This window comes from Aythya marila (genome assembly GCF_965140915.1).
Source record: "Aythya marila genome assembly, chromosome: 11".
Lineage (NCBI taxonomy): Eukaryota > Metazoa > Chordata > Aves > Anseriformes > Anatidae > Aythya > Aythya marila.
Window position 1 is genome coordinate 10,907,096 of NC_139052.1, and position 20,380 is coordinate 10,927,475.

Genomic DNA, 20,380 nt, shown 5'->3' on the forward strand with positions numbered 1-20,380 from the left:
TGAGACGCAGCACAGGACCCAGAAAGTGATTGAAAACTTCAGTCAGCTTTATTTAAGCAAAGATAAAATCCTGTTGCTCAATCACAGCCCGCGAGAGCAGCAGCCCAGCGATGCATAGCCAGGCATTAGTTAAACAAGCACAAATGATCCCTGATCAAAGTGATGGGGATGCTGCTGAAAGAAGCCAACACAAACACTGCTAAGGCCCTAAGCAAACCCAGGGAAGGCTCAGAGCACTGATGAGCAGGCACAGTAGCAAAGCTGAGCCCGGTTGCAGGAGAGGGGCAGTGGGGAGCTCACTGCCTCCTCACCCCATGTGCGTGTCCCCTGCCCAGGTCTATGGGCAAAGCTGTGAATTGGGGTTGTGCAGGCACCAAGCCCCTTTCCTGAAGTGCTTCAGAGCCATTCCCCCGTGACCCCACTGAGCACGGCCTCCAGCTTGCAGGATCAAGGTGGTGGAGCTGGGCTTGAACCGAATTTTGGGTTCCTGCATTGAGACACACAAGCCGCCAGCACGTGGGGCTCACGGAGGGCGATGCCGGGAGAGCAGTGTTCTGCTGGTGCACTGAGCACTGGGTCTCGGCTCCTGTGTGTGCCAGGCTGCTCGTGGTCATGGGTGGGTTTCTTCCAGGGATGGCAGAAGGTGGGAGCCTGAGACCACAACCACCCCCGAAGCCTCGCTGCATGGGTGCTGGGGTCAAACACACATTTCCCATGGTGACTGCAGTCCACAGGAGTAAAACGTGGGTAGGGTTAGAAGTTCTCATAGTGATGTGCAAAGTAGGCCTGGTCCTTCTTGTTCAGCTGCTGGCAAGCTTTCTCCACGCTCTTCGTCATTCCAGGTGGACCACAGCTGAACACCCCGATCTTGTGCACCTGGGGGAGGAGGGCAGACAAAGGGGTCAGCCTGCTCTGGAAGCTTCAGGCACGGACACCAGCCTGAGGAGGCTCTCAGGGAGGTTGTCACCTCCCTAGGAAGTTACAGGGGGAAGGATGAGGACCTCAGGCTTGAAGCCCTGGGTCCTCTGCCAGCTCCAGGCACTGGAGGGGCACATATGGCTGTTGTGGGGCATTGTTGACCCTCACAGCTCATCCCAGCACCGGAGGGAAAGGAGGGTTTATGGACCTTGAGGAAAGGCTGGGAGTGGTGCCACCAGTGTCCTCCACACCTACAGGTGGGTGTCCCCCTCCTGTCCCCAAGCAGATCGCTGACACTAACCTCAGGGTGCACCTCCTGCAGTGAGTCGAAGAAGGGTACGAACGGCGGGCGCCCGAAATGGGTGATGGAGCGCAGCCCCGTGAACAGGCTCTTGTTCAGCACCTTCTGGAAGTGCCGCTCGCAGATGTACTGGAAGAGAGATCAACACACATCAGACAGCCCAGCAGGGCCTGGCGGCCTCCCCGCGGGTGGGCCTGGCACAGGGCTCACCAGCATGGTGGTGCGCAGGTCGAACTTCTCGGCCAGCTGCGTGATGTAGATGTGCACAGAGACCAGCTCGTTCTTGTCTGCCTCCTCCACCTCGCGGATGATGTCTGCCAGCCACTCGAACTGCCGCTGCGTGCGTGTCACCCAGATGAAATAGATCTGTGGGAGAGAGGGATGAGGCTCTGCATAGGGCTGGGAGCCCTCCATAGATCTGTGGGGCTCTTCTCAGCTGGGTAACGGGGGATTTCATCTCAGGAGGGCTCTTGTCCTCCAGATGCTTCCCCTTACCTTCTTACACATCAGCTTGGAGTTGATGGACGACTTGAAGACCAGGTCCTTGAGGATGGATGCGAAGGGTGTCACCCCAATGCCTCCTCCCACCAACACCGACACCTCAAACTTGTGCCACTCCTGGTGGCCCTCCCCAAAGGGCCCGTCCAGATAGAGCTAGAAAGAAGCCAGCCATCAGCAGAGCACCTCCCTCCTCTGCTTGCCCAGGGCTCGGTCACCTTCAGGGCTAGAGAGGTGTTTTGGGCCAGGCACAAGCCAGCACCGAGATGCTCTTGGCTTGGGTGTTCCCATCCCCGGCGGGACGCCTCACCTTGGGCAGCTTGCCGAGGACAGCCAGGCTCTCTGGGGCATAGAGCTCCCGCAGGCGGGTGGTCCAGGGCCCCACGGCACGGATGTGCAGGCTCAGAGTGTCCTCGTGGGGCGCCGAGGTGAGGGTGAAGGGGTGGTACTCGGTGGTGCCCAGGGCCATGCAGGCGATGCGCACCCACTGCCCGGACTTGTAGTCAAAGTCCTGCGGCCGCTGGAACCGCAGGTGGGTGACGCCTGGAGGGGGGACAGGGACCTCGTTACCTCTGTCATTAAGGTGGAGACATTGAGTGGTGGAAAGGCTCAAGGGAAGACAGAGCGCTAGAGTTGTCCTAGTGATGGCTGGGACAGAGCTTGAGGACAAATGGTGGAGCCAGGCACGGTGCTCAGCATGCTGGAGAGGCTCTGCTGGGCTTGGGTGTGATGGCCTGAGCTCTGTGCCTCAGTTTCCCTAACTTTGGGAGGTGCAGAGGAGACCCTTGCCATGCAGGCATGCTGTGAAAGCATCAGGGGATCGTGTAGTGGGATGTGGCTGCCTCTTGGAGGTGCCAATCCAAGCCACTGGCCTGCAGGACAATCAGCAAGCGAATTTCTGGGGCCAGAGTCACCTGCACGCCACTGGGCTGGGGACTGCTGCCATGGGGCACCCCACAGACCCCCACCCTGGGGGAGCTGTGGCTCCTTCAAGCCCTGCAGCCTCCATGCTCTTGTAAAGGGCCTGGGCTGACCTGGCACCGTGCAGCCGGAGGGATACAGTACCTGAGGGCAGGAGCTCAGCTTTCACCACATTGATCTCCACCTTCTTCCTGCTCAGGCTGAGCAGCTTGTCTGCGCCGTAGATGAGAGCTGGGATGATGAAGTAGATGTGGAAGCGGGGCTGCTGGACCAGAGCGTAGCTGCCGTGGATGATGACCTGGGCAAGGGCAGGGGGCAGCCCTCATCAGCACGGGGCTTGGCACAGCCTTTGCTGGTTCGGTGGCAGCTCAGGAGCAGTGGGTTGCTAGGACTGGGGCACTGGGTCCCTTGGAAGCTCCCATGGGCTTGTGGTGCATCGACCCTGTCCCTCCCTCCCCATCCCATAGGCTTTACCAGGACGTAGAGCAGCACGTAGAGGTGGTGGGTGATCCAGAAGGCCTGGAAGCTGACACGTCGGAAGTGGTGGGTGGCAAACACGTACATGACGGCCAGGATGATGAGCAGAAGCACTCCTGTCATGCCTGTGAAAGGGGTTGGGAGGTGCTGGTAGGGATCTGGGATCCCTCATGGGGCTCCCCTGGAGCAGGGCAGAGGACTACCTGCCATCCTCACCTGGAATGGACTGGAAGACCCACCAGTAATACTTCTGAGGGAGCTGTGACCTAGAGGGGGGACAAAAAATTGCATCAGGGAGTTGGCAGACCTGGGAGAAACCAAACTCCTGGCTTCCACTTTCACTCCCATCTATGCCTAACATGCTCTGCTTTAAACTTCACCTACCCATCGTTCATAAAGACGCTGGAAAAGAGGCAGGACAAGATGCTGAGAGGCGTGACTGAGAAGATGTAGACATTGACTATGTGACCCGCGGTGTGGAGCACTGTAAGAGACAGAAGCCATGAGAGAAAAGCATCACCACTGCGGTGAGTGGAGACCTGGCAACCCTGCTGTTGTGCTGGGGACACGGTGATTCCCCTGGCCAGCAGCTCACCCACCTGAGAAAATCAGGGCTGCCATGGCAATCCAGCGGTGGAAGTCCACGGCGGCATCAAAGGGGATGTAGTGATTGAGGAACGTCTCCCGCAGGACAGTGATGAGGTTGCGGCACATGGTGAGCAGGATGTAGGAGTACATGAAGGAGACGCAGGCGGCTGATCCTCGGGAGATGATGATCCCGACAAAGGTGGTCTGCGCAATTCCAGTGCTGGGGGATGCAAAGGCGTAGTCTGGGGGGAAGAGAGCAGAGTGCACATCATGTGCCTGGTGGTGAGGACCGTGCCCCTTCCTGCACCAAGGGGACAGCCGCTTGTGTGGCTCCACCAAGAAAACATCATCTGGATGGGGCTGTGTGGGATGGGTGGGAGCTGGGACATGTCCCACAGGGCAGAGGGTGAGGGAAGTGGGCTTGGTCAGGCTGAAGAAGATGGGGCAGGGAGCACAGTGCTGTGTGCCACCACGTAGTGGGTGTTACAGAGGGGAAGGAGCCATGCTCTTTTTCAGAGCTGCACAGTGAAAGGATGAGAGGCAACAACGTGACTCTCACAGAGGGAAATTCAAGTTAGATGTAAAATAAAAACACTTCACAGGGAAGATGACCAAACACTGGCACAGGCCTGGCAAGGCAGTGAGATCTCCAACCCAACAGATCTTGAAGCCCTCTCTAGATGGCAGCCTGGTGTGGCTTTGAAACTGGGCCCCCAATGGTCCCTTCTGACCTCAGGAATTCTTTGGTTATGCCAGGGGAAGACCAATGCTGTTGTTCAAAGCCGTGCCGGGACCTTTTGCACCCCAGCGTGCCCCACGCAGCGAGCAGCTCCTCCAAAGGGGCTGGGGGGACACTCACAGTATGCCCTCTCCACGAACAAGCCGGCGGTGATGGCCGAGAACAGGACCACGCAGACGATGTGGCGCCGGTAATTCTCAATGAAACGTTTGAACTCCTGGATCTTCTGCTGAACTTTATTTCGCTGGTACTTCTTCCGCTGTGCTTCGGTGTACAAACGCAGCTGGTACTGATTTGCCCTGGCAAAAACAGGAGGACCGGCGTCATTTTGAGGTTCAACCAGAAGGGCATGGCTCGGGGTCCTCCTGATCCATGTGGTGGGCTGCAGGGTCCAGATTGATGCATCTTCCTCCCTCTGCAGCACTGCAACCACCTCTGCACGGCAGCCACTGCAGTGACCACACACGATACCAGCGGATGATCTTAGGCCATCAGCTGGTCTACATGACAAATCATAACAAATCATCATGTAGTGACTCACAAATGAAACCACAGATAAGAACCATAAAAGATGATTCTCGTTGTAATATTCAAACCTTCCAAAATATCCTGGGGTCAGGTAAGGTTCTTGGAACTGTCAAGGCAAACCAGGTTATTATAAAGAGTATATTACTTCTGGCCATGAAAAACAGCCAGTTAACTGCTTCCTTATATAAGTATTTGGCAGTGACACAGCGGTGAGGACAGGAGCCTCTCCTGCAGCTCTTGCGGGCAGGCCACATGTGAATTAGCAGAGTCCCAAGGGGCAGAGGAGTGAAGGCAGGACTTGCCATGAGATATCTCTCTCCATGCATAAGGCATACACCCCAAAAAGTAGTCATGTTCTCCAGAGCTGACCACTTCGTTATTATTTGGTTTTGTCATTGGAGAGACACCAACACCTCTCCAGCTACAGCAGGAAAGGGGCCAGCCCTTTGCTGTCCCCACAGTAGGTGCTCAGCAAGGGCTTGATGTGTCTCCTGGGGCTGGCATCCCCTCCCTGCAGCCGTGCCACTTGACCTGTGGTGTGAACAGATGCAAGAAACCCAAGGAGGAGAGGAGCATACTCACTTTCTGCCTGTTCTCTTCCTCAGCTCCTGCCCTTCTTGATCCCTGTAGTGGGCCACTGTCTCCAGGTTTGGGTCTCTCTCCCCATCTGAGACGGTTCTGCCAGAAAGAGGGGTATGTCTCACCTAACGCTGTCCGTGCACACAGCGCCGTGGGTCAGCCAGCCTGGCCTCGCCAAAATTTTCCCTACTACCACCCCATGGACACTTTCCATCTCAGGCTCAGCTGCCAAGATGTCCTGCTGGTGTGAACCCTAACTGCTCGGCACACGGGGTGGGTTCCCTCCAAGATAACCCGCTGTCCCTCTGACAGGCGAGGCCGGACTCCCCCCGCTGCTCTGAGACACCCCAGCCATGCAGGAGATGCAGCGGGGGCTCTGCAGGAGCCACGGGAGGGCAGAAGGCAGCAGCCCCACAGTGGTGGTTTGCTCACAGGCATGGCCCCACATGGTAACCCCCTCCATCCCCAGAGCTGGGGGTGCAAAGGCCTGGGAGGAGCATTTGCTGGAGAAGCTGTGGTGAAGGATGGGTGTGCATAAGGGCAGAAGAAGGAAAAAAAATAATAATTGCATGAGTGAGAGCACTTACTCTCTGGGCTCTTTCTTTATGAAGGAGACACGGTTGTGCAGGTTTTTCTTGAACACCTCGGGGACACCTTTCAGGAGATAAAAGGACAAAACAGCCATTTACAGAGGGGTGATACGGTGGACAAGGTGTTGGCACCTCTGCTGGGCAGGGCTGTGTTGGGGAGAGGCTCTGCACGGAGCAAAAAGTGTCGTGCGAGGAGTGACAGCCCATGCCCGCTTACTTCCCCATGGAGAATTGGGATTGGAAAGATTGATAGGACAAGACTGGGAAGCTAGGTATGGGTGCTGCTGTTCCCCCCCAAGTCCTGCAGGCCCTGGGGCAACCCAGAGCTCCTGCCCATTTCCTGCTGACCTTTGATGCAGAGCTGGGTGAAACGAAGCTCGCTGTCGTGGTCCCGCAGCATGTAGTGGAAATCCTCCCACGTCAGCTCATCCCTGTCCTGAAACCCTGAGGCCCGGAACATGGACTCGGTCACCTGCTCTGCCTGCTCCCTTGACAGGCAGTTGTTGGAGATCTCAATGAAGGACCTGGAGCAAGGAGGAGAGATGAGAATTTCAGAAGACAATAGCTTGAGACCTTGAAATAACACAGGGCAGAGCCCCAGACAAGTTTCACGGGAGAAATGGGCTCCTGGTTGTCAGTGCTGAGCCCAGGGGCTCTTGTGTAACTTCCTTGGGGTCTGAGGCACAGAAGCTGGGAGCTGTTTGTGAAGATACTTTTAACTTCAGATATTGTGAAAATGCTTAGCGAGCTGAAGAGAAGTACCTGAGCATCCTCAGAAACTCCTCCTTGGAGAGGAACCCATTCTCATCAATGTCATACATCCTGAACATCACTTTGGACTTCTCCTCTGAGGACCCTGGTGGCAAGGGAAAGAGGTAAAGTAACAACAAGATCCTAGTTTCACCAACAAAAGTGTTTTCAGACATGTCTTTGAGAGTCTGGACCTGCATCAGTGAAGCCACACAGCTCTGAAAAGTCTGAAACCACACTGCTGATCACAGTCTGAATGGCAGCTGAATTTGCTTTCAGAGCCCTGTGCTGCCCTTCTGCTTGACTTTCCCAAGTGCAAGGTGAAAAGTTGGGTAAACACACATTCGTTGTTGGGCATTATTTTGCAAACTCATAATGCACTTTTGCATAGCAAAGAAATTTTCTGGGAACTGCTGTGATTGAATCTGGCATTCACCACCTCCACCTGTGAATCTGTCTTTCCAGTGATCATTAGGGATGACGAGAACTGATATCAGATATGGCTGTTATCAGCTGCCAAGGATAGCTGCATGGTACATTCAGGAGGTAGCCAGAGTTGCACGTGGAAGATCAGTGATCAGCAAATCATTGCTCTGAGATAGCTCCCCTCATGAACAGCCTCACAGCAAACATCATTACATTGTCACTGCCCCTTGAAGGGAACTGTAAGCTGTAGAAGTGCCTACAGATTGACCTGCTGGGTGGATCTTGTCCTTCACTCTGCTGATGGCATTGTCACAGCCTGGAAATGGGGCTCAGGGCAACAGATGAAGACCCTAATCCCCACCAGTTCCCACCTTTCATGAAGACCACCAAGATGTCCAGGAACTCCCTGAAGGAGATGTAGCCATTGCCGTCCTTGTCCGCCAAGGAGAACATGGAGTCCACGAACATGGAGTGGGCTTTGAGCCCAAGGGCCTCGGCGAACTCAGCCCTGCTCAGCTCACATGTCAGAGACTCCTTTGCCTTCTGTGAGGATTCAAAGTTGAGCTCTCCAGCATCGGACTTGTCGATGTCCAGCACCTGCAGGTTGTGTCCCACAAAACAAATCCCATGAGTGTTGGCAGAGCAGCAGGTTGGTGCTCGCATGGAAAATCTATTGCACAAGGGCTGGAGGCTCTCTTGGCACAGAATTCATGGCAGATGCCACGGGGAAGTCTTGTGTTTCTCCTGCACAATACAGCTTTTATGCTGTATTGTGCACCACTGACCATTACAGAGACTGTGGCTGCATCACACAAAAGTCTCTTTGCAACTTTAGCCACCCATATCACCACAGCAACAATCACTTTGTTTTCTACAAGGGAAATGGTCCCTTGGTCCTGAAAATGTTGGCAGCTTCCTTGTGCGTGCCTTAACAGCTCTTACAGAGCCCAACAGCAGCAACATTCATTGCTCAGTCAATACAGAAATACCTTCTTCCATGCATCAGAGCCTGCCACACCCAAACATACCTGAGCAAACAGGTGCCTGAAGAAAGTCTCCAGAATTTGTTTCCTCTGCTCCTGGGTGACTGCCCGTTTCAGCAGGCTCTGCTCCTTCATCTCAGACACAAGCAGGTCAAGGCAGCTCTTTCTCAAGTATTCTTGTAGCTTCCCCATGAAGTTGCTCCTCTCTGCCTCCTCGTTGAACAGCAGCACCTGCCCAAGGACCCACCAAAGGCTGTGAGTGGCAGAGGCTCAGCCAGGCTGGGGCTGGACATCACGCCCAGCCAGCTAAAAGCCCATGCTCTCCTCAGTATATTTTAGTGGCCTGACCTCCCCTACCAAATCCACCTCCCACATGCCATTTCTGTCCATGGGTATCACCCAAGATCCAATTTGCTGAAGTCTGGAGGAAGGTGTCTGCCCCCAGCTCAGTACAAATTGCTGCTGTTCACCACAGTGGACGCTCCATGGTACAAGCTAGTGGCTCTCAGGAGGCCACAGCCACCCTTCAGGGACCTACCCTGCCCTGGGATCCCACAGCCCAGGTCTGAATGGTACCATGAGCAGCAGCAGAGGATGGTGGAGGGTCCAGGGGAGGCCCTCTCCAGGTGTCATGGTACTCACCAGGTCATACTCCTTGGGGCTCTTCAGCAGCAGAGCCTTGTTCCCTTTGTTGCTGGAGAGGATCACCTCCACCCTTCCATGGGCTTTCAGGCTGATGCTCCGCAGCACCGACCCTCTCCCATCCAGCACTTTGAGCACTTTGTCAGCTTGGAGTTGAATGTAGACAGGAGAGCTGTCTGTCTTGGGACCGTGCCACTCCATGGCTGAGGGGACAGAGCACAGCATGCAGTTGGAAAGGGGCACCTGCGCTTCTGTTCATCCCAGCACCTCCTTCACCCCAACGTGGCTTGTGAGAGATTGCATTCAGCTTGCAACCTAGGGCTGGCAACCCTTCATTCATTCCCTGCCAGTACAGACACAGTACAGAAAACACTCTGGGGGCCACAGCCTGCCTTTGCTGCAATAACTGCCATTGCTGGTGCAATGGTACAAGCGTGCACAAGTGTCAGGGGCAAGCTCTCCCATCCGATTTCTGAAAATTTAGACTAGCAGTTCTCAGTTTTATTTATTCTCTAACTGCTGGCTGAGCATCTGCCAGGAGACCAAACTCATGTTAAAATGATGCTCTCCCAAACACAGCCCTCATGTGCATGGGCACGGAGCTCACGTACAACTCATGGAATAGGGAGGCAATTTTTTTTCATGTCCAGAGCAAAGAGATACAGTCCCTGTTCTGTAGCTACTAGTGCAATTGCCTACATGGATTTTCTTCAGGTAAGGAGTGATCTGGGTCACAGGATGGATGGGGTTGGAATATATCCAGTTTAGCTATAAGCTCCAAGCCCAAGATGCCTGGATATGTGTCCTGCCTTCAGGAGCATCACCAGGCACCACCATGGGATCGATGGTGCCACCTCACCTTGTATTGCCTCGCTGGCCACCTCCCGCCGCACACTGGCCTTCTTCTTCTCCAGCTTCTTGAAATCTCTCTTGCGGAGAACGGCAACAATCCAGGCAGCAAACAGACTCACTGGGGACACATGGGAGGAGGAGGCATGAGATACCCCAAAGCCCCTTTCTGCTTTGGCAGCATCACTTGTATGATCAAGGTGGACAGGGGCCCATGGGCACTCAGCCCCTTTCTCCAGTAGGAGAGGAGATGGGTAAAGAAATGGGGAGGCAAACCTAAAGGCAGGCAGAAGAGAATAACGATGATGATGCCGAAGCCTGCGCCACTGCCTTCAAAGTAGTCCAGGACAGTCATGGGCGTGCAGTTGGCCAGGAGTTCAGCTGTCAGCTGCTGGGGCTGGGGGCATGGGTCTCCTGCATGGGGAGAGACAGGCAGTGAACATCACAGGACTTTTACCCTTCTCACCTCCACTATCTCCAGGAACCGCTGCGACTGAAGTGCTGGTGAGGTTCATTGCCAAGTGACCCAGGAAACCCTGCAAATGGGGATGCTTGAGATCTTCAGGAGACAAGCCTTGTTTTCAGGCTGAACCTTTGCATGCCACACCAAACCACGTGCAGAACTGGGCTCTGTGGAGCTCAGCACCATCACCTCTCCAGTGAGTAAGAAGCACCTTGGGCCATGGCAAGCTGGGACTCAGGGCCTCTGCTTGTCTGGGCTGCCAGCTGGGTGCTGCAAATCCAGGGAGTCCTCCTGGTGCACTGCCAAGGGAACCAAAATGCCTTGCAAGGGCTGGAATGTGTGCTGGATAAAAGGCTTTCAGTACATGGGAAAGGTGTGGCTAAATCCCAAGAGGAAAAGTCAGACTGTGGATAGTGCCAGGACTTTCTGGGTCTCAGTGGGGAGAGAAAACCTCATTGCAAGGACAGCACAGGAGGTAACCTTGGTGATGGACCACATAAGTGTGGGACTTGGGGCTTTTAGGCTGCTCCTAGCCTGGTGGGAACTCAAAACTGCACAGGAATGCAAGCCCTGAGCCCTCAACGGGCTGCAATCTGGCTGGTGCAGTTCACGGTGTTGTTGCAAGCACAGTTGCAGGAAAGCCTGGCCACCCTCCCAGCAGCCCCGGTTAACCAACTCCGGGCAGCTGATGAAAGGCAGAAGCAGGCAGAGTTACACAGCTATGGTACGCAAGGCTTAAGTCATCTACAGAACTTCATTGTGTTTCAGGTTGCTCACGTTTAACCTGCAGACCTGTGTGTGCATGTATATGGAAGCAGAAAAAGGACACGTCAGTGAGGAGCATGACACAGCACGGGGTAGGCAGAGGCCAAGCCTTAACCCCAGCACAACCTCCTGGGGCATCGTTGCATCTTTTGTACCTGGGGATCCTTCCAGGACTCGTGCAATGCAGATGCCTGGACTTCAGCCCACTTTCAACTCGTGCAACCATTGCATTTTGCATGCTCCTTGCTGTCATGCATTGCAGCCTGGTGTTGTTCCCCCCCTCGCCCTGGCATTGCAAGCAGCACTCACCCTGCCTCCAGACGAACACGTTGCTCTGGAAGTCTGTAAGGTTTCCAGAGGTGACTGCAGCCAGGACGTCACGGAATGTGGTGTTACGAATCTCCCTGGCTTCTGCCTCTGTGAAGAGCCTGGGGAAAGAGTGGTGGAGTCAAGTGGTGGCCCCGGGGTGCCGTGGCTCAGCCCAGAGACCTGGGGAGCTGGGGTTTGCTCCCTATGCTGCATTAGGAACCGAGGGAACCTGCTCTGCCCACCCGATGGGGAAGAGGTATTTACCCATTCTTGGTGTTCTCAAACCAGAATCTGTCGCCGTCGCGCAGGCGCACAAACTGGTCCAGGATGATGGCGCTGAAGAGGGGGCTCTCAGCCTCCAGCATGCCTCCGGGGAGCATCTCCAGCCTGGCCGTGTTGTTGGCGTACAGGTCAGCAACGTTCTTCAGGACCTGGCCAGAAACCCACGTCACACACATGTGAACAGAGGGGATTTTGTCAGGGCTTCACAAAGTCCTGGCAAGCCTCAGAAGGAGCAAGGAAAGTGCACTTGCCAGGCATCAAGTCTGTGGGCTGGGAGGTTGCTCAGCCCCATGCAGCCTTGAGCTCATAACTTGGACTTGAGCAACTAAACATCTGCCCCAGGAGGAGCAGAGCACACAGCAGCACAGGAGCTCAGCACCAGGGCATGACAGATTTATTCCTGCCATGTAACTGTATGGTTACCCCAGTGCAGCAGCCCCAAGGGCACAGGAGTGAGCTAGAGCAGGATGCGCACTGACGTCCCTCTTCACATGCTGCTGGAGAGGCCAGCTACCTCTTGGACTACCCCAAGATGCCCCAACATGCACGGTTTCCATGCTGGGCCATTTTCGTGTTACCTCTTGCTCCAGGTGTGGGGCAAGGTCCATCCAGTCCTGGAGAGGCTGCAAACCAAACCGCTCCCGGGCTTGGTTGTAGGTGGGCAGGCCAAGGTCACGCCCGCGCTGCAGCCAGCTGGCCATGAAGTCGGTGCGGGAGTACTTCAGAGGCCCGTACCAGTAATCTGCAGGTTGAAGCAAAGCCACCGTGATGGTAAGGAAGAGCTGAAACGGCAACCCCAGCTGTTCTGGATGCCTAGCTGGCCTTGTCGCCCTGCCACGGGCCTTGCTGAACATAGAGAACACCTCTATGCCCTTGTGAGGATACCCTGTGGCTTCTCTGCACCTCTGTTAACAGGGCTGAAGCTGCTTGGAGTAAGTGGTTGGGTGCTGACAGCAGGATGGGACCTAACTCCCCTCCTTGTCCCCCACATGGCTCCAGGAGAGAGGGTTCCCCCCCCAAAAAACGCGCCAGTTGAGGTGTGGGGGAGCACAGACCTTGGAGATCTTCCACCAAAATGTTGTCCTCCTGCTCAGCAATCTGTGAGCTCATCCCCAGCAGGAGGCCATCCACGTCTTCTGCCTGCACCCCAGTGTTCTGAGGGGAGATGGGAAGACAAGGACAAGACAAAGGATGTGGGGCTGCCCCACACCCTTGAACCATTGCCCAAAGAGGTACAGGCTCCAGGTGGAGGGGGACCCATGGGTCTTCCAGGCTCATCTCATCTATGTCACCTCAACTTTGAGGTCTTAAGACCATTGTGGCTGAAGAAGGTATGTCTGGATGAGGGGGTTCTCACACTGTGTTCGGCCATCACACTCTGCACCCAGTTTCTCTTTCAGCCCCCTGTGTGGTCCTCCATAATGTAAAGCACTGCATGAAGCCCCCCGGTCATTCTGCCAGCTTTAATACAGACTGCCCAAGCAGGGCACATCCACCACGGACCCAAGTGACCACTGGACTTTCCTGGCCATGGCACATGTGTCCTGCAGAGCCTGGGGACACAGCTGGATCAGGAGCTGCACCACACAGGGCTTTTGGCATGAAAGTGGTCCTGTCACCACCACCAACCATGGGGACAAGAGGGACCCAACCTGGACCAAGCTGGAAAATAACCCCAAAGCAGGGGATAGGAGGGTAGAGCTGCTCTTCAGACCAGCACTTCCCACAGCAGTAACTGTTTTGTTTCTGCACCCAGCAGAGAGATTTTGTCCTCACATCCCTGACCTCATCAGCTGAAGGAATGATGATCCCTTCTCTTTGTGGGAAATGACTCCTCAGAGGGATCTTCCCAATGAAAAGACAATTTGGGGAGAAATGGAGCTTCCACTGCGTGTTGTTTCTCCCCTCTTCGTACCTCTCTGCTCCAGTAGTTGTTGCAGAGCCGCATTGCTGGGAAGGTGCCACCAGGGCTGGACACATTCTGGAACTGGCAGCTGAGGTCCCTGCGACAACAGAGAAGTGCTGGACACATAGACCATGGCCAGGGATGTTCCCAAGCTGGGGCCAGGCAGGAACCATCCCCAGCCCCAACCCCAATCTCAGGCATCCCCTTCCCTGGCATCGTGCTCCCGCTGCCCAGCTGAGATGTTCCTACCTCTTGTAGACACCCGGCGGCACCATGGTGGCCAGAAAAAGCTCCGCTGCTGCCACGAATTCCGGCGAAAGGCTGGGGTCCATGTGCTGCTGGTAACCTGCAGGGTGGCAGCAGTGGCTGAATCCAGCACCCAGGACAGAAGGAAAGGGGACCAAGTCCTGACCCCAAGCTCCCCCAGTCCCTACACACCCCATGGTCCCATTGCCTCTGTGACTCTCACCTGTGTACTCCGGGACAGCTCTCCCCAGCAGCGCGGGCAGCCACTCGTACAGCACGATGCTCTAGGGCACAGGGAGCCAGGTCAGCGACGTGACCGGGGAGAATGCTGGAGAGCGTGGGGTCACGGCCCTTACCTGGAAGGTGGCGATGACCTTCTTGCGAGTGTGCTGGAAGATGTCCTCATCGGACCAGCTGGGTTGCGCCTGGGCCAGCTCCGTGGCCAGGTGGTTGTGGTACCGAAACCAAGCGATGCTCTCAGCCTGCAGGAAGCGGTTCTCATTCCCCCAGGCGTTCCCCAGGTCTGCAAGAGCCACCAGGGACATCAGAAGGAGACACAGCTGTGGGTGGAGACTTGGGCAGCTCCTGCCTTTGTCTCTTGCTCCCCATCCAAGGGTTTTCCATGCCCATGGTTCAAGAGGCCCCCAGCCCCATGTCCTTTTAACCTCACTATTTCTCGATGGGGAGGTGAGCAACCTGAGCAAGAAAGAGGCAGCACAAGCCCCAAGCACTGACCGAAGGTCAGGCAGATAAGGAATTCAAAGCAAGCTGAGCTGGTTTTTATCATCTGCACCCTCTTTCCCAAGAAGAGATTGCCTCGGATCCAAGGCACGAGCGCCCGCCAGCCTCCACACACATGCTGGGAAATGACTCAATGCCTTCTGGGGACACAGCACCTCCAGTTCACCGTGCATCTTTGCCAGACATGCATCTTCCTCCCCCTCAGGCTAGGACGCTGCCTTCTGTCCCATGGGGCTCCCGCACCCCCCACCCTGTACTTGGGTCACCTTCAGGCATTTCCCTGGCCACGCTCATTAATGGCCATGGCTCCCTGCCAAGGTGAGGGGGAGGATGCTGCAAGGCAGCACTGGGTGACCTCTTCCTTGACTCATCCCACCCCGAGATGGGGAAAGCCTCCACTGAGTCACTCAGCTGGGGCGAACGTGAGGAAACCACCAGGGAAGCTGCAGGTTGTCCCTTACCGTAGATCCCACGAGGACCACCCTGTCCGGTGGATGGATCCAGAGCTTTCCACATGGGGACCCTCCCATCCGTCTCCTTGGGTAACTGCCCGCTGGGCCCTGCCGCCAGCTGTCCCCCCGAGAAGCTCCGCAGGGCATCGCTCCAGGAGTGCGAGGGGCCGTAGATGGAGCTGCCATCCAGCCAGCCTGTCACCTCGTTGGTCTAGAGAATGAGCGTCAAAAGATGCAAAACATCTGAAACGTCCCATCCCGACCTGTCTGGTCCTGCAAGCCACCCCATCCCCTCTTTTTAGGGCAAGCTATCAGGGTGAAAGTACGAACACAGCCAATATCTGTGCAACCTGGTGGACTGACAGGAGTTAGTGACAAGTACAGGAAAAGACCATCATAGGGTTTTCAAAAGTACATTTATATGCTCTTATATAACAATAAGTAATATAAATAATAATACATATATAGACACGTATATATTTTCCCCGATTATTTTTGGCTGTACCCAGAACTGGATGTCAATGAATCCCTACGTAGGCAAGGCAGGGCTGGAGAGGGGCTAAATTCATTTCTGGGGGTACTGGGAACACTGGGGTTGTGCCCTCTGGGGATTCCTGTCCTCACAGCTGGCAGTCCTACCACCCTAGCAGCATGTTGAAGTATCTCCTCTGCCAAATATTTCCTTGAAAACATAATTTTCCTTTTGAAAGCATGCTAGAATTTTCACTTTCTAAGGTTTGAAAAATACTGCTGAAAATGTGACCTGCTAATCTGGTCTCATCACGCTTTGTCATGTGAAAGGTTTGGGGCAGAGTGGATTTGCTTCAGCAATTTTGGCTGGGAAACTTCCCAGAATTAAAAGAAACAGCACATTTGACTTTGGAACACATCCAACCTCGGCACAACAAAGTATGGAGACGTGGAAGTCAAGAGGCTTTACAACTTTATGAGAGTACCAACTCAGTTTCATGATATATTTTAAAGAACAGAGTTGCCTAATAGGTACGTCTTAATTACTGATCTTCTGGAGTGGTACAAATGTAAGAATCTGTTCCTGAAGTTTTTTACATGTGCCATGTAAAAAGGTCTTGGCTATCACTTGTTTCACCAGTTTCTTATCCAGTACCAGTGGACTTATCTTTGCTTATCTTGATTGAAGCAATAAAAACTCTGACAGCCAAGGAAGACTGTGAACTGTTCCTTTACATTTTCTCTTCTGCTCTTGCTAAACCATGCCAGATACTCAAATGTGCATTAAAGTAAGTGGCATGAGCAGATCTAGAGTCTTTCCTTCCCAGCCCCCCCCCAAAAAAAAAACACCAAAAAAACACTGATCTTGAGCAACAACAGCTGTTGCTCTATGCAAAGCAACACCTTGGGAGGCTGTGCTTTGGGCTCATCTGTAATCATTTAAACACTTGAGAGAATTATCTTTTTAAAGAAACAGCAGTGCTCTTCTTTTCTTTGGAAATGCTATCTCAGCTTCTGTAATTCCAAATATCTGGTGAAGAGGAATTAGAGGAATTTAGCCAAAAGGGGAAGAGCAAAGGACATGCAATCTCCTACCTGCTCTCGGGGGCTGTTGGGGCTCTGCCCTGTCTCCAGCGCCCAGTGGATGCGCTGGAAGGGCAGGACCACGGCACCAGTTCCTTCAGGGTCAAACACGAGGTCCCCAGACGGGATGCGGATGTTCAGGAACTCAGCGGGACAGCCAGGTTTCTCCGTCCCCAGGATCTCCGAGAGAACGTGGAAACCTGCCAGAGAGCCAAACAGGGGCAGCTGTTCGGAGGATGGTCACTGGCACCCGGAGCAGATGGTGATCCTGCTGCTCCTAGCCAGACACCATGAGCAGGGAAGGATCATCCAGGGACCAGGGTGGATAAATTCAGTCAGTGGTTCAGCAGCTGGACCATCTACAGGCCACCACTTATTTCTCCAGGAATAAGGCTCAGCTGTTACTTCCCTGAGCTCTTCTATGCTGATGACCTTCAACACCAGCGGTTGCTGCTGATGTTGAGCTCAGTGGCTACTGTTGCTGTTGGTGAACTTAAGGTTTAGTGGAATGGGAATATCTGCCTCCAGGGAGAAATTCAGTGGTACTGTACCACAGTCTTCTGCCCCTTAGTGGCCCACCTTGGGGCATCTGGGGACGTGTAAGAACTTCGTGCTCCACATCTTTGACAAATTCAACCTGTTTCCTCAGTGAGCCAACAGTATTTCCCAGTGACCAAAGACCCCTCCAGCCTTCTGAGCAACAGCAGAAACTGCTCTGAATTGTAGCAATTCTGCCTAGCAATCACTCACCGTGTGGCTCTTATCAAGTCTGTTGGATGTTTTGCAATGAGATGACTCTTCCGCTAAAACAAACGCAGAAGTTTCCAAATGACAAATATCAGCATCTGGGGCAACTGTCAAAGGTCACCAAAATTCATGCTGAACCGCACTGTGGTTGGCAATATGCAAGGCTTTATCTTTTGGGTGTGGGTCTGCTCTGAAGCAGTAGGTGTGAGGACTGCTCTGATGTGCAGCCTGGGGGCATAGGAAACCTACGTCCTCCTCCTGTTGGCAGCCCCCAGCTCTTACCGAAGAAGACAGCCAGCACGGTTGTGTTCCTCCCGGAGGGCAGTCCAGAGGGTCCCCGTGCCACCACGTTGCTGAGCTGGCGAGCGTTGGGCACGTGGGGCTCCTGCAGAGCCTGGTAGACGCCATCCGCGTAGTTGGCCGGCAGGAGACGCAGCAGCCGGGCACCTGGGGCACCAGAACAACACGGTGTGGGGCCAGCGGCACATGAGACATGGAGCCATGGTAGCAGCAGTGTGTACCAGTGTGTGTGAAGTTATAAAAGAGACTAGAGGCACTTATCGTGGCCAAGGACATGCAAGTTTTGGTGCTGATACCAACTCCTCAAACATCTTACAGCACAGGGATCAGTCCTCTTAAAATGAGGGATCCTTTGTGGTTGTCCTTCTCCTCTCCCTCTGCATCCCCTTTGCTTTCTGGGGGCCTGGGGAGCTCAGTGGTGTGCTCCAGGTGGTAACTGGAGTGGTGTTGAGCTGCCAGTGTTCTTTATATGATCATGTGTAAATATGGCAATTACCAACATTGTAGGAAACGGGAGAGGTAACAGCCACAGAGGTGTGGAGATGAGGGAGAAGAGCACCCTGATTTGGCACCCACTGCTTGACCCATAACTGAAAAGCTGGGAGACAGGAACTGATGGGCAAATTCTTTTATAAAATATTCTTCAAAAAGAGTTTCAAAACACTCTTCATTTAAAAAAACTGTGCAGTGGGCATCTCTATTGAAGGGGATCCCTAAAACTGGGGGAAATCCTGAATTTACTGACTTAGTTTCAGGTTTAGGTTTGTTTTGAAATATTAGGAGTTGACCTGTGTGCTCTAGTAGAGAGAAATCTTGTTTGTCAGGACCCACTGGAACTCCCTGATGGGCTTTCATGTCACAAGAATGGTCTGCACAATGCCTGGACCGTGAACTTGTCTGTCTCTGACTTGGTGTTGAATGCTGCTCAAACAGAATGCTGGTTTTGGCTCAAGATACCTTTTCCTGGCTCTGGGATCCCTGACCGTCAGTGAAATGCCTGCTGGGAACAGCTGTGTCCACCCTACCTCAGATATTTTGAACTGGCCCACAGTGGCTCTACTCTGGCATAATCCAGCCCCAGCACAGCCCACAGATGGTGCCTGTGCAGAAGGGAAGAGTGACACAGCCACGGCACTACAGCTGGGCTGCTTGGCCCCCTTGGGCTGCTCTGACAGGGCTGTCAGGTACATTTAGGGATCTACCATGAGCAGCAGGAATTACCTGGTCACCTCCTGGGTTTGGACTCAAGTGGGAAAAGGTTCCTCTCTCAGTCCAGATATCAAAGTGCCAGCTCTCCCCACCCCACCCCACCACCCCCATCCCCATCTGGCACTCACCCACTGAGCCACGGCCGTGGTGCAGCAGGTTGTTGTACCAGCCGTCATAGCGCTGGACCTCCCAGAAGATGTTTTCCTGGGCACCTGGAAAAGACCAAATCCATCTGGTGAGCAGCACAAAACACACATGAAAAGAGTATCTCCATTACAGAATTATATTGTACTGTTATATTTTCCGATATTCTTTCTGAAACCTTCTGTCCAAACAGGTATTTAGAGAACTTTTACCCTTCTTCTGAGGGATAAGGAGTGTCTAAGATAAGAAATTCATGCTTGTGATCCTGATATTCCCAAATCAGTGTATAAGGTTTCTGGCTTCCACCAGTCTATTCCCAAAGGATCTTCATTTTCTCCTCTGTGTCAGATGTATTCCCTTACTTCTCACCCCCGCATTACCTATGTGAGTCAAGTGAAGACCTTGACACTGAGGTTATGCTCCTCTATTTGCACTGTGTTTTAAGAGCAAACCTTTGTCAATAACTATTTGCCTTGTTTCCTTTCTGTTAATTTTTATTTATGCCATTATAACGCTAGGAAGAAGCTCCATTTCCTGGTTACAAGCTGTGTACACACACGAAGCACGCTAGGGGAATCTCCCAGACTGCAGGATCCACACATTCAGGATTTTGCTCATTTTTCTTATCTCCTCACAAAAAGAGTCATCCCCACCTCTAATACGATACCCCATGAAACTACTTTGGATCCAGGATCTACTTTTGGACCCCCTTCCCAGGAACTGTCCTTACCCCCCAAGGTCCATGTCACCAGTAGAACCACAGTCAAACACAACATCATCTCTGGGGGCTCCATTGGCCACTGGGTCCTTGGAAGAAACAACCTGCAAATAAAGAGGACAAGGAGTGAGCTGGAGCAGGGCTGTTCCAGCAGTCTGGGAACATCGACAGACCACGATGTCGGCTCCCTCTTGTGGTTTCTACTGCCCAGTGAAACCTCCGCAGCCACCCATCAGCAGTGTCGCCCGACTCAGGCTGCGGGATGGTGGCAGGGGCCATACGGGAGCCCATCACCCTGGGAAAGCTCTGTCAGGAGGCACCATCTGGCCTGAGATGGCCTTTCTGATGAGGCAGGACCAGCACCCCTGCCTCGGGGTTGCTTCAGATGTAGGTTCACAATTCATCATCTACGGCAGGAAGATGTTAAGGCCTGCCAGCTCAGTTAAGAGAAGTATGCTCTTCGTTACAGAAACAGACACGTTTAAACCGGCAGTTTCTCTGCACGCACATTGTCCCATCCAAACAAAATCCAGCTGTGAACATGAAGGGAACACCCTCAGCATGCAGCCAGGTGCCCCCAAATGTGCCAGTACTGCAGTAAAGATCTGTTGGTCATCCCTGGTTACCTCCAAGCAAGTGCCCAACACCACTGACTCGAGACCAGCCATTCTCATGATATTTTACTATCTTACTTTCCACAAAGACCCTGAATCCAGAGCAAAAGTCATCAGTGGGACCTGAAACTTCAGATCCCC

At 53.8% G+C, this 20,380-nt stretch overlaps 1 protein-coding gene across 1 annotated transcript; it reads right to left on the bottom strand.

Moving 5' to 3' along the window:
* Positions 1-753: 753 nt before the first annotated feature.
* DUOX2 (dual oxidase 2) lies at positions 754-19,701 on the bottom strand (the record flags this gene model as incomplete). The annotated part of the gene is made up of 33 exons (XM_082768796.1): positions 754-876; positions 1,220-1,348; positions 1,430-1,585; positions 1,715-1,873; positions 2,028-2,260; positions 2,783-2,936; positions 3,113-3,240; positions 3,332-3,381; positions 3,500-3,599; positions 3,715-3,945; positions 4,563-4,741; positions 5,553-5,648; positions 6,137-6,203; positions 6,488-6,663; positions 6,902-6,995; positions 7,687-7,912; positions 8,344-8,529; positions 8,941-9,143; positions 9,800-9,910; positions 10,066-10,203; positions 11,327-11,445; positions 11,591-11,757; positions 12,187-12,350; positions 12,664-12,763; positions 13,524-13,611; positions 13,764-13,860; positions 13,984-14,044; positions 14,117-14,283; positions 14,963-15,164; positions 16,520-16,707; positions 17,537-17,701; positions 18,892-18,975; positions 19,638-19,701. 33 exons carry the CDS (start codon positions 19,699-19,701, stop codon positions 754-756), a joined length of 4,605 nt encoding a protein of 1,534 aa, XP_082624922.1.
* Positions 19,702-20,380: the final 679 nt, after the last annotated feature.